General features: G+C 41.2%; 1 protein-coding gene across 10 annotated transcripts in view; it reads left to right on the top strand.

The window, feature by feature from the left end:
- The window catches only part of SNX24 (sorting nexin 24), a 178,669-nt gene that overhangs the window by 14,533 nt on the left and 150,594 nt on the right, over nucleotides 1-13,542 (top strand). For 3 of the 10 annotated variants that reach the window (XM_035291004.3, XM_078365001.1, XM_078364999.1), the window contains exon 2: nucleotides 10,627-10,705. The exons of 2 other annotated variants lie outside the window; for them this stretch is intronic. In XM_035291004.3, coding sequence (XP_035146895.1) covers nucleotides 10,667-10,705 — 39 coding nt within the window. In that variant the 5' untranslated portion in view covers nucleotides 10,627-10,666. Of the gene's footprint in view, nucleotides 1-9,361; nucleotides 9,603-10,626; nucleotides 10,706-13,482; nucleotide 13,542 lie in introns of all 10 variants that reach the window. 5 more of the 10 variants (XM_054252015.2, XM_054252014.2, XM_054252013.2 and 2 more) reach the window with 4 other exon arrangements.

The following is a 13,542-nucleotide window of genomic DNA, read 5'->3' as shown; positions in this document are numbered from 1 at the left end:
GTGTGGTAGGCTCTTAATTGCTGCCTCAACTTCAGACCTTGTTATTGGTCTATTCATAGTTTCAGCTTTCTCCTGGTTTAGGCTTGGGAGGACACAGGAATCCAGAAATTTGTCCATTTCTTCCAGGTTTACTAGTTTATGCGCATAGAGTTGTTTGTAATATTCTCTGATGATGGTTTGAATTTCTGTGGAATCTGTGGTGATTTCCCCTTTATCATTTTTTATTGCATCTATTTGGTTGTTCTCTCTTTTCTTTTTAATCAATCTGGCTAGTGGTCTGTCTATTTTGTTGATCTTTTCAAAAAACCAGCTCTTGGATTTATTGATTTTTTGAAGGGTTTTTCGTATCTCAATCTCCTTCAGTTCAGCTCTGATCTTAGTTATTTCTTGTCTTCTGCTGGGTTTTGAGTTTTTTTGATCTTGCTCCTCTAGCTCTTTCAATTTTGACGATAGGGTGTCAATTTCGGATCTCTCCATTCTCCTCATATGGGCACTTATTGCTATATACTTTCCTCTAGAGACTGCTTTAAATGTGTCCCAGAGGTTCTGGCATGTTGTGTCTTCGTTCTCATTGGTTTCGAAGAACTTCTTTTTTTCTGACTTCATTTCATTGTTTACCCAGTCAACATTCAAGAGCCAGTTGTTCAGTTTCCATGAAGCTGTGTGGTTCTGGGTTGGTTTCTGTATTCTGAGTTCTAACTTGATTGCACTATGGTCTGAGAGGCTGTTTGTTATGATTTCAGTTGTTTTGCATTTGTTGAGCAGTGCTTTATTTCCAATTATGTGGTCAATTTTAGAGTAGGTGTGATGTGGTGCTGAGAAGAATGTATATTCTGTGGATTTGGGGTGGAGAGTTCTGTAAATGTCTATCAGGTTTGCTTGCTCCAGGTCTGAGTTCAAGCCCTGGATATCCTTGTTGATTTTCTGTCTGGTTGATCTGTCTAATATTGACAGTGGAGTGTTAAAGTCTCCCACTATTATTGTGTGGGAGTCTAAGTCTCTTTGTAAGTCATTAAGAACTTGCCTTATGTATCTGGGTGCTCCTGCATTGGGTCCATATATGTTTAGGATCGTTAGCTCTTCTTGTTTTATCGATCCTTTTACCATTATGTAATGGCCTTCTTTGTCTCTTTTGATATTTGTTGCTTTAAAGTCTATTTTATCAGAGATGAGAATTGCAACTCCTGCTTTTTTTTGCTCTCCATTTGCTTGGTGAATCTTCCTCCATCCCTTTATTTTGAGCCTTTGTGTATCCTTGCATGTGAGATGGGTTTCCTGGATACAGCACACTGATGGGTTTTGGATTTTTATCCAGTTTGCCAGTCTGTGTCTTTTGATTGGTGCATTTAGTCCATTTACATTTAGGGTTAATATTGTTATGTGTGAATTTGATACTGCCATTTTGATGCTAAGTGGCTGTTTTGCCTGTTAGTTGTTGTAGAATCTTCATTATGTTGATGCTCTTTAACTTTTAGTGTGATTTTGTAATGGCTGGTACTGGTTGTTCCTTTCTATGTGTAGTGCCTCTTTCAGGAGCTCTTGTAAAGCTGGCCTGGTGGTGACAAAATCTCTGAGTACTTGCTTGTTCGCAAAGGATTTTATTTTTCCTTCACTTCTGAAGCTCAGTTTGGCTGGATATGAAATTCTGGGTTGAAAGTTCTTTTCTTTAAGAATGTTGAATATTGGCCCCCACTCTCTTCTGGCTTGTAGTGTTTCTGCTGAGAGATCTGCTGTGAGTCTGATGGGCTTCCCTTTGTGGGTAACCCGACCTTTCTCTCTGGCTGCCCTTAGTATTTTCTCCTTTATTTCAACCTTATTGAATCTGACGATTATGTGCCTTGGGGTTGCTCTTCTTGCGGAATATCTTTGTGGTGTTCTCTGTATTTCCTGCATTTGAGTGTTGGCCTGTCTTGCTAGGTGGGGGAAGTTTTCCTGGATGATGTCCTGAAGAGTATTTTCCAGCTTGGATTCATTCTCTTCGTCCCCTTCTGGTACACTTATCAAACGTAGATTAGGTCTTTTCACATAGTCCCACATTTCTTGGAGACTTTGTTCATTCCTTTTTGTGCTTTTTTCTCTAATCTTGGTTTCTCGTTTTATTTCATTGAGTTGGTCTTCGACTTCAGATATTCTTTCTTCTCCTTGGTCAATTCGGCTATTGAAACTTGTGCATGCTTCGCGAAGTTCTCGTATTGTGTTTTTCAGCTCCTTTAATTCATTCATATTCCTCTCTAAGTTATCCATTCTTGTTATCATTTCCTCATATCTTTTTTAAGTTCCTTAGTTTCTTTGCATTGATTTAATACATGTTCTTTTAGCTCACAAAAGTTTCTCATTATCCACCTTCTGAAGTCTAATTCCATCATTTCATCACAGTCATTCTCCGTCCAGCTTTGCTCCCTTGCTGGGGAGGAGTTTTGGTCCTTTGTAGGAGGCGAGGTGTTCTGGTTTCGGGTGTTTTCCTCCTTTTTTCGCTGGTTTCTTCCCATCTTTGTGGGGTTATCCGCTTGTCGTCTGCGTAGTTGCTGACTTTTCGATTGGGTCTCTGAGTGGACACCCATATTGTTGATGATGAAGTATTTCTGTTACCTGGTTTTCCTTCTGCCAGCCTAGCCCCTTCGCTGTACGACTGCTGAGGTCCACTCCAGGCCCTGCTTGTCTGGGGTGCACCTCTAGCAGCTGTGGCACAGTGAGGGATGCTACCCGTTTCTTTTTCTGCTATCTTTGTCCCAGGATGATGCCTGCCAAATGTCAGTCTTTTGGATATAGAGGGGTCAGGGAGCTGCTTGAGGAGACAGTCTGTACTTTTTTGGAGCTCAATTGCTGAGCTGTGAGCTCTGTTGTTCATTCAGGGCTGTTAGGCTGCTATGTTTGATTCTGCTGCAACAGAGCTCATTAAAAAAAACCCTTTTTTTCTCAAATGCTCTGTGTTGGGGGGTTCAGGCTTCATTTTTCGATGTCTGATGAGGTGTCCTGCCCAGCTAGAAGGCAGACTAGCCACTGTTTGGCTGCCGAGGCTCCGCCCTGCTGTTGTGTGATTCGCCCTGTTCCTGCAGGCTCTGCTGTGGTCTCCGCCACGCCCTGCGGCAGAGTCTCTTCGTTGTAGCGTGTTGCCTCAGCAACGGCAGGCTGCGTCAGCAGTGGGCGTGTATCTCAGTAGGGATGGGTTGCCTCGGCAACGGCTGGCTGCATCAGCAGTGGGCGTGTATCTCAGTTGGGGTGGGTTGCCTCGGTAGTGGTGGACACCCCTCCCCCACAGAGCATCTCGGATCGTCTGCCCGGGATAGTTTGAAATCGCGGTTTTGTTCGTCCCACTGGGTATCCCAAACGATCTGTCCCTGCAATCCCCTGGGCTGGCCTACTGTCCAAGTCTCGTTCAGTCTCAAGTCCAGCCCTCTCAAGTCTCAGGTTGCCAGTTCAACAGGGCACCCGGACAAGCGCGCCCTGTGGGGATTGCTGGGTAGGGCCAGCTGCCGCCGCCCCGGCTGCCGGCTTCGCCAGGCAGACCTACTGCCTGGCGTCCCGTGTCTTTTTTATACTTGGGAGTTTCCCCGTTCTGTGGGCAACAAAGATCAGTCTGGAAATGCAGCTCCGACTCACCGTTTGCGGATTCATCGAGAGCTCCATTCCTGGGTTGTTCTCACAGCGCCATCTTGAGTCCTCCAAGAAAACATTTAATAAGCTTATCCTGCATTCCTATACAAAGAGTACAACAGTAAATATATTTCACAACAGTAAAGCAAAATAAGTAAAATTATCCCAAGTAAACTAAATAAGAAGGCTTTCCATGAACTGGGCAATTATTGGAATCAAGCTGATATGGGGTTGCTATATGTGCCATATGTTTCGGTAGGTGTCCAGAATTAGAATACTGATAAAGAATTTTACATTACCCATTCTTCTTGTTTCTTTTCCAGTGATCACTGCTTGATTCACAGGAATAAGCAGAGTCAGTCTAAATTGCAGAAAAAAACCCAGAAAACAACTGATGAGACTAGAAGCTAATACAGGTGTACCATAGTTTTCAAAACGTAATTTTTTTTCCCTCTCCAGTCCTTCATTTATACTAAAGCCAAATTATGGTAAGACCAGTTTGCTTTATTATACTTGGCCTGATTATTTGTATATAAAGTACAGCAAGAATAATTATCTTTTACATAGGCATTTTAAATTGACTTTGATGGAACACTGTTCTGTAAGGAATCTCAGATAAGACCTTTTTTTAAAGCTGAGCCCAGCCGTGGGTTTGTAACCTTGAATACCTGTGAGTTGGTTAAATTCCTTTCCTTTTGAGGTTCCAAGATAACTTGAGGCTCCTGGGCCTATCAGAAAGTAATATTCTTTACTTACCACAGGTCAGGAACCCTGTGTACACAAGGTATGAGACCAGTTTTCTCAAAGTGCTTTTATTGGCTCTATAAGTCAAGTTGGATTCCTTGAAGAAAAGCATACCATTTCAGTCAAAGCCTTGGTGAAACAACCACTTTGTCTAATTGTGTCCTGTTTCAAATGAAAACAGATTCTTATTGCACTGATGAAAATAACTATATTGCCATAAGTTAAGAATGCTCACAAATGGTTTCCAGATTCTGGAAAAATCAGGTAGAAAGAAACAGTGTGCTCCAAATTTTTTTCCTTGGAATACCTGTTATTTATTTATTTATTGACACAGAGTCGTGCTCTGTCGCCCAGGCTAGAATGCAGTGGTGTCATCTTGGCTCACTGCATCCCCTGCCTTCTAGGTTCAAACGATTCTTTGAACCTAGAAGGCAGAGCCTCCTGAGTAGCTGGGATTACAGGTGCCCACCACTATGCCCAGCTATTTTTGTATTTTTAGTAGAGACGGGATTTCACCATGTTGACCAGTCTGGTTTTGAACTCCTGACCTTAGGTGATCTGCCCACCTTGGCCTCCCAAAGTGCTGGGAATACAGCCATGGGCCACTGTGCCTCGTCTGTTACTTAATTGTTAAAAGCTGTAAATAGCTCAAAAGAAAAGTTTCCTTAACTCCAAAGTCTTCTATTCAGTGATGTGGTCTACTTCCTTTGGGTCAGGGGTATCCTCAGTATCTTTCCTTCATGTTCATCACAAAGATGTTACCAGAAAGGGGTCCATCTCTAGATTCCAAGAGAGGGTTCTTCGATCTTGTACAGAATGAATAAGAAGTGAATCAGAGAGTAAAGTGAAAACAAGTTTATTAAGAAAGTAAAGTAATAAAGATGGCTGCTCCAAAGGCAGAACAGCCTGAATGCATTATTTTTTGACTTTTTGATAATAGACATTCTGACTAGTGTGAGGTGATATGTCATTGTGGTTTTGATTTGCATTTCTCTAATGATCAGTGATGTTGAGCATCTTCTCATATGCTTGTTGGCTGCTTGTTTGTCTTCTTTTGAAAAGTGTTTGTTCATGTCCTTTGCTCACTTTTTAATGGGGTTGTTTTTTATTTGTACATTTATTTAAGTTCCTTATGGATTCTGGATGTCAGACCTTTGTCAGATGCATAGTTTGCAAATATTTTCTCCCATTCTGTAGGTTGTCTGTTTACTATGATAGTTTCTTTTGCTGTGAAGAAACTCTTTAGTTTAATAAGGTCCTATTTGTCAATTTTTGTTTTAGTTGCAATTGCTGTTGACATCTTTATCATGAAATCTTTGCCAGGGCCTATGTCCAGAATGGTATTTCTTAGGTTATCATTAGGGTTTTTATAATTTTAAGTTTTACGTTTAAATCTTTAATCCATATTGAGTTTATTTTTGTACATCGTATAAGGAAGAGTTTCTGTTTCAGTCTTCTACATATGGCTAGCATTTATCCTCGCATGATTTATTTATTTTTTAACTTATTGTAGGTTCACAGATACATATACTTGTTTGTTGTATAGGTAAACTCATGTCACAGAGGTTTGGTGTACAGATTATCTTATCACCCAGGTACTAAACCTAGTACTTGATAGTTATTTTTTCTAATCCTCTCCCTCCTCTCATCTTTTATCCTCCAGCAGGCCCCAGTGTCTGTTGTTCCCCTCTGTGTGTCCATGTATTCTCATCATTTGGCTCCCACTTATAAGTATGAACATGTGGTATTTGGTTTTCTTTTCCTGCATTAGTTTGCTAAGGATAATGGCCTCCAATTCCATTCACATTCTTGCAAAGGACAGTGTCTAATTCTTTTTTATGGCTGCATAGTATTCCATGGTTTATATGTACCACTATTTTATTATTCAGTCCACCTTTGATTGGTATTTAGGTTGATTCCATGTCTTTGCCGTTGTGGATAGCCAGTACCATTTATTGAGTTTGCCTTGTTTTTATGGGTGTGGCTTGTGGTACTCCAAAACAATTATAATGGTAACTTCTTTTTATTTTTCAGTGAGATCTAAGTGTAAATAGTAACTTCTAAGATCACAGATCACCATAACAGATAAAATAATAATGGAAAAAATGGAAATCCTTGGAGTATTACAAAAATGTGACACAGAGACACAAAGTGAGCACATGCTATTAGAAAAATACCACTGATAGGCTTGCTCAATGCAGGATCACGACAAAACTTCAATTTGTAATAAATGCAATATCTGCAAAGCATATTAAAGCAAAGTACAGTCAAACAAGTTAAAGCCTTTAGCTGAATTGTTCTGCATTGTTAGTCTTCAATCAATAGCCTGTGCTTATGTCTTTTTGTAGTTTTGTAAGTGAATATTTAGAATAAGTTTCTAGCAGTGGTTTCTGGACCAAAATTAAATGCATGTTTAATGTTAGCTGATATTGTCAAATTCACATCCATAGGGACTGTACTATAGCAGTTTATGAGTGTATATCCTTCCTCATAAGCTTGCCAACTGAGTGTTCTCAGGCTCTTGGATTTGTGCCAATCTGATAGGTGAACAGTACTATTGCAGTGGAATTCTTAATGTCATTCATAATTTTGTGAATCATGAAGTTGAACATCTTTTTATATGGTTAAGAATCGTTTTCATTTCTTTCTCTGAATAAGACAGTTTATAAAATTGTATTTATTATTTTAAATGTCTCACTATTTCAGTAGCTGGAACTACAGGTACCGACCACTACGCCTGGCTAAGTATTGTAGTTTTGGTACAGATAGGGTTTTACCATGTTGTCTCCGGCTGGTCTTGAACTCTTGAACTTAATTGATCCACCCATCTTGACCACTCAAAGTGCTAGGATTACAGGTGTGAGCTACAAGGCCCAGGCTGACCTTGTCTGTTTTTTTTTTTTTTTTTGAGACAGCGTTTCACTCTTGTTACCCAGGCTGGAGTGCAATGGCATGATCTCGGCTCACCGCAACCTCTGCCTCCTGGGTTCAAGCAATTCTTTCTGCCTCAGTCTCCCGAGTAGCTGGGACTACAGGCACGCGCCACCATGCCCAGCTAATTTTTGTATTTTTAGTAGAGATGGTGTTTCACCTTGTTGACCAGGATGGTCTGGATCTCTTGACCTCATGATCCACCCACCTCGGCCTCCCAAAGTGCTGGGATTATAGGCATGAGCCACTGCATCCAGCCGACCTTGTCTATTTTAATGCCATTGATTTCTAGGTATCATGCCTGGATATTGTAATCATTGGCACTTGAATACATGAATGAATGAGACCTGCTTATCTTAGTCTCACCTTAAGAGGTTTAGTGAAGGAAAAAAGTTAATGGCTTATGCCTCCAGTGTCAGGCACTCAAGAGGCCAAGGCAGACTTGAGCCTAGGAGTTGGAGACCAGACCTGTTTCCCCACCAACAAAAATTGGCTGTGTGCAGTAGCTCATGAAAGTGATCCCAGGACTTTGGAAGGCCAAGGTGGGAGGATCCCTTGAGCCCAGGAATTTGAGGAGTAGCCTGGGAAACATAGAACTTGTCTCTACAAATAATTTAAATAATTAGCTGGGCATAGTGGCATGTACCTGTGGTCCCTACTTGAGAGGCTGAGGTGGCAGGATCGCTTGACTCCAGGAGATTAAGGCTACAGTGAGCCATGATCACACTACTGCACTCTAGCCTGGGTGGCAGAGCAAGACCCTGTCTCAAATAATAATAATTGTCAATGAAAAGAGTAGAACTCTGTAAAATATTTGGAGAGATTTATTCTAAACCAAATACGAGTGACCATGGCCTGTGACACAGCCCTTGGGAGGTCCAGAGGACATGTGCCCAAGGCGGTTGGGGCACATCTTGGTTTTATACATTTTAGAGAGGCATGAGACATCAATCAGATCAGTCAGATACATATAAGAAATACGTTGGTTTGTTCAGAAAGGTGGAACAACTCAAAGCTGGGAGCTTCCAGGCTATAGGTGAATTTAAACATTTTCTGGTTGACAATTGGTTGAGTTTGTCTGAAGACCTGGGATAGATAAAAGGGAAATGTTTGGGGTAAGATAAAGATTGTGGAGACCAAAGTTCTTTTCATGTCTAATAGTGGCTGCCCTTAGAGACAACAGGTGACAAATCTTTCCTATGCAGATCTTAGTTAATCTCTTTAGGATTGGGAGGGTCTGGAACAAAAAGATCTACCTATGTTAATAGAGATTCTTTACAGATGCAGCATTTTCCCCACAAGAACCGCTTTGCAGGGCCATTTCAACATATAGCAAAGAAACATGTTTCAGGGTAAAACATTTTGATTTTCTTTTTCATTTGTTAATGTTATGCCAGAGTCAGGTTGGAAAGTAAATTATGATATATAGGGCTAAATAAAACCCATCTGAGGGCATGACTCCCCAGACCGCTTAGATAGGAATTTGGGCAAGATAAAAAAATCAGTTTAGTTGTCATAATTAACATAAGACATAGACTTACCACTGATGTGCTTTATGTGTATAAGTTACCCAAAGTTCCTGGCTCATGGTCTGAGCTCACAGGCTGTGTTTGTTATCTTTGGGCCACTCTAAACATTGAAAGTAGAGTTACTCTATCTTTTTTTTCCATTTGTAGAACCACATTAAGCTCTGTAGGAGATGAAGGGGCATTAACAGTGAGAGGTGCATACTACTTTTCTAACAATTTTTAAAGAGTGGAAGAAAGAAATTTTAAAAGCTGAGTTATTTAATTATCTGTCACAGTAGGAAAATGTCATCTCATAGTAACTGAGAATTTACTTTAGATCCACTCGGGTGGGGTGTTTTTACCACTTCCCTTATGTTTCCAACCTAATAAATAAATGCAAGAGAAAGAAACTGAGGCCTGGTGTGGTGGCTCATGCCTATAATCCCAGCAACTTGGGAGGCCAAGGTGGGTAGATCACTTGAGTTCAGGAGTTTGAGACCAGCCTGGCCAACGTGGTAAAACCTTGTCTCTACTAAAGATACAAAAAACTATCCAGGCATGGTGGTGTGTCTCTGTAATCCCAGCTACTTCGGAGGCTGAGACATGAGAATTGCTTGAACCTGGGAGGCGGAGTTGGCAGTGAGCTGAGATGCTGCCACTGTACTTCAGCCTGGATGACAGAGTGAGAATTTGTCTCCCACCCTCCCTTCCAAAAAGAAACTTGGCCCAGCTCTGTGAAGCGTTACAACTCAGCACTGTAACAGCCTTGGAAAGACCATTCCATGATTCAACCAAGCCAGCTGCTTCTGAGTGATGGGGAATGTGGTAAGCAGTGAATTCTGTGAGTACAGGACCATTACCTCACTTTGTTTGCTATTTCATTTGATTTGGGAAAACTCTAAGAGGATTTTTTTTTAACTTTCATAAAATCTTTAGAAGGAACAGAAAACTTTCCACAAAGCTAAAAGCCCTCACAGATCCCATGTAATTTGCTGACTAAATTCTGATTATTAGATTGAGCATATTTGAAACACCCAATGTGGTGTCTCTTTTCGGTTGCTTTTTTTTTTTTTGAGGGGAACAATTGAGTTTTTCTAAAGACTCCCATCTTTGCCTGTTGATTTAAAGACATACCATATTTGAAATATGCTATTCCCCTCTTCTTGTTGATTTTATAATTCTCATTCTAAGGAAGAGCCAATATGTGAAGTGTCACCAGCTGCCTTTTCTTAGTTCTCTGAATTTAGAAATCTGGGGATTGTTTTAGAAACTGTAAGCTTCTCTTTTCTCTACACCTCACCCTTTTCTCCAGTTCTCTTGCTACTGGAATAGCAATTCATCTGATTATTGAGGTTACATAGGCAGGTAGAGTAAAAATTCATTTCTGTGATTACTTATTCTGTACCTCCCATTCCCAGGGGTTGTACTGGTATTGCGGGGCAGGGGCCACTGAAATGAAAGCTCATTCTGGAAGGGTGAGTGGAAGTTTGCCAGTTCGAGAAAGGGAGGGAAATAATTTTAGGCTCAAGGAAGAGTATGGGGAATGGTAAGAAGTGTGTATTGTTGCTAATTTCTTAATGGGACCATAATGGGTTGGAGCTTGAAGAGTTAGGTTGAGTGGTTGCAGTGGGAGTGAAGCTCTCCAGTTAAAAGTATGGTCTGGAAGCAGCGGCGAGTAGGGAATGGTTTTTTGTTTGTTTTTGTCAAGAGTAGAGAAACATCAGGGGCACACGTTACAAAAGAATAAAAAGAAAGAGAAAAAAAGGAAGAGAAGATAATCAATTTCCCTAGTAATTGAAGAAACCCAAAGTAAAACAAGTTTTTGTTTTTTTTTTTTTAAATTCAATAGGCAAAATGGAAGAGCTTGCTAAAAACCAGTCCTTTTGAACATGGAGGTGAGAGGAGACAGGTTCTTCAACACACTATTGGTGAGACTGAAAGTTGGAAACTCTATTTTGGAGGTCAATTTGGCAGTATTTATTAGATGAGATATTTAATTTATTAGATAAGATATTTATACACCCTTTGAGACAGCCTTTCAACTTTTTAGTCTGTATCCATAAATTCATAAAGATATAAAGTTGTTCACTGTAGCCTCCCAAAGTACTGGGAACACAGGTGTGAGCCACCATGCCCTGCCATAGCTGGTATTTATAAATACCTTACCCATTTTATATTCCCTTTGCCTTCAGCAAGCACCTCAGCTGGTTGTGTTTCTTCACCTGGTAGGTCATTCAAACCTTCATTCCTCAGGGTCTGGGCTCTAGTAATCCTGCCTGAATTGGGTTGCTGCAGTTTTTTCATTGACTTTAATTACAGGTACAGTAATACTAATACCATGCTCGAAGAGATCTCCTGTATTCGACAGGAGATCTTTACATCTATTGTGGAGTAGTGGTAGTCCAGTTTCCCTTTGGTAAGCAGGATCAATCACCCCAGCCAGTACATGGCAGAGCAGTACATGGCACAGTAACTCCCATCTTTGCCTGTTGATTTAAAGACATGAAGAGTATAAAGTGGCTAGGCAACAGCCTTAGCTTTTATTTCATTGGTATCATTGTGTCTCCTGGTAGAAGCATTCTTCACTATGGAACTATGACCTCTAGGCCTGCAGAGCATAAAGTCCTGTGGACTGGAAGCAAACATTTTGCTAGGGGGTCACTAGGGATAATGGTGAGTGGTGCTACTGCCATTTCCACCCCTTGATTCCTGGACATATCAATCCTGGCTATGGGAGAAACAGCACTATACGTTATATGTTGATTCAGAGCATATATGGCCTTGGGAAGAAACTTAACCCAACCCTGTGAAGTATTGCAACTTAGCTAGCACTGTAACTGAGTCTTCAAAAGACTATTCCATCATTCTACCAAGCTAGCTGTTTCAGGATGATGGGGAATATGGTAAGCCCAGTGAATTTCATGAGCATGGGACCATTGCCTCTCTTCATTTGTTATGAAGTCAGTTCCATGAGAGCAGATACAGTATCCTGTCAGTCCACTGATGGTAGTTTTGGCAGAAGCATTGTGTGCAGGAAAGGCAAATCTATATCCAGAGTGTCTGTTCCAGTAAGAACAAAATTCTGCCCCTTTCATCTTGGAAGCAATCCAATGTAATCAACCTGCTGTCAGGTGTCTGGCTGATCATCCCAGCGAATGGTGCCATATCAGGGCCTCAGTGTTGATCAACTGCTGGCAGATTGGGTGCTCTGCAGTGACTGCAGCCAGGTTGGCTTTGGTGAGTGGAAATCCATATTTCTGAGCCCTTGTATAACCTCTATTCCTGCCACCATGGCTGCTTTATGACCCCATTGCCTAATGACAGTGGTGACTGGGGAAAGAGGCTGACTTGTATGCACAGAATCAGTCATTTTATTCAAATCCTCGTGATTATTAAAATCTTCATTTGCTGATATCACCCTTTGGTGGGCATTCACATGAGACAAATATCTTCACAGTTTTTTGTCCGTTTAGAGAGGTCTTCCATGTAGGTCTTCTTGGAAGACTTGGTCTTCCACGTCATATTCCTTCCAAGTCCCTGACCATTGAGACCATTGGCCACAGCCCCTGAATTGTTCTATAATCACATGTCTGGCCATTTCTCCTTCCAAAGAAAGTTCACCATCAAATGTACTGTCTGAAGTTCTGCCCACAGAGAGGATTTCTCTTCACCGTTTTCCTTCAAAGATACCCTAGAGAGGGACAGTGGTACTACAGTTGTCCACTTCCAGGTAGTACCTGCTTATAATGTAGAACCAGCTGTAAGCCAGGCACTAGTCTTCCCTTCCTCTGTCAAAATGATCATTGGGAACTCCCCATGGGGCCATAGGTGCAGGCTGGGAGAGAGAAGGCAGTGTAGCTGGATTAGGGCCACCTCTTTCTGTAACTTACTTTCCCCTTCAGGGCCTGCTTGGGTTCATCTCCTATATACCACTTCCCATTTGATGATGGAGTGCTGCTGGTCATGCCTAACTTTATAGCTTGATGGGTCAGATAACACACTGTTCATGATGGCCAGGTCAGGTCACATGGTACCTTGGTGGCCCATGGTTAAGCATTCAGTGTCTACTAAAACCCAGTAGCAGGGTACGAGCTGTTTCTCAAAAGCAGAGTAATTATCCACAGAAGTTGGCAGGGCTTTGCTCCAAAATTCAAGAACCTGCATTGCAGTTCACCTCTAGCAACCCGCCAGAGACTCCAGACAGCATCCGTATCTGCCACCGGTACTTCAGGCACCATTGGATCTGCTGGTTCATATGGCCCAAGTAGCAGAGCAGTTTGTATGGCAGCTCGGACCTATTGCAGAGCCTGTCCGTATTCTGAAACCCACTCAAAACTAAAAGCTTTTCAAGTCACTTGATGAATGGACAGAAATAACACGTCCAAATGAGAAATATGTTGCCTCCGAGATTCAAAGAGGTTCACTCACATTATGAATGATAATATTCTTTACTCAGCCTACAGAATTAAATATATGACTCTCATCCAAAAACACTCTCACAGAAACGCCCAGAGTAATGTTTGACTGAGTATCTCGGCACCCAATGGCTCAGTCAAGTAGACCCGTAAAATTAATCATTATACCACCTTCCAAAAGTGAAATGCACTCTTCCTTCATAAACTTTGTAGTGCTTTTCTCCTTTTTGTTCAGATAAATATAAAATGAGAACCATTTTTACATTTTATTATCTGATATTTATTTGCAGTTGGAGGGTTTTTCTTCAGATGCATACCTGTGGAAAGTGGGCAACCAAATTTTTAAAATG

Source organism: Callithrix jacchus, chromosome 2, assembly GCF_049354715.1.
Source record: "Callithrix jacchus isolate 240 chromosome 2, calJac240_pri, whole genome shotgun sequence".
NCBI lineage: Eukaryota > Metazoa > Chordata > Mammalia > Primates > Cebidae > Callithrix > Callithrix jacchus.
This window is presented reverse-complemented; position numbering and strand designations above follow the sequence as displayed.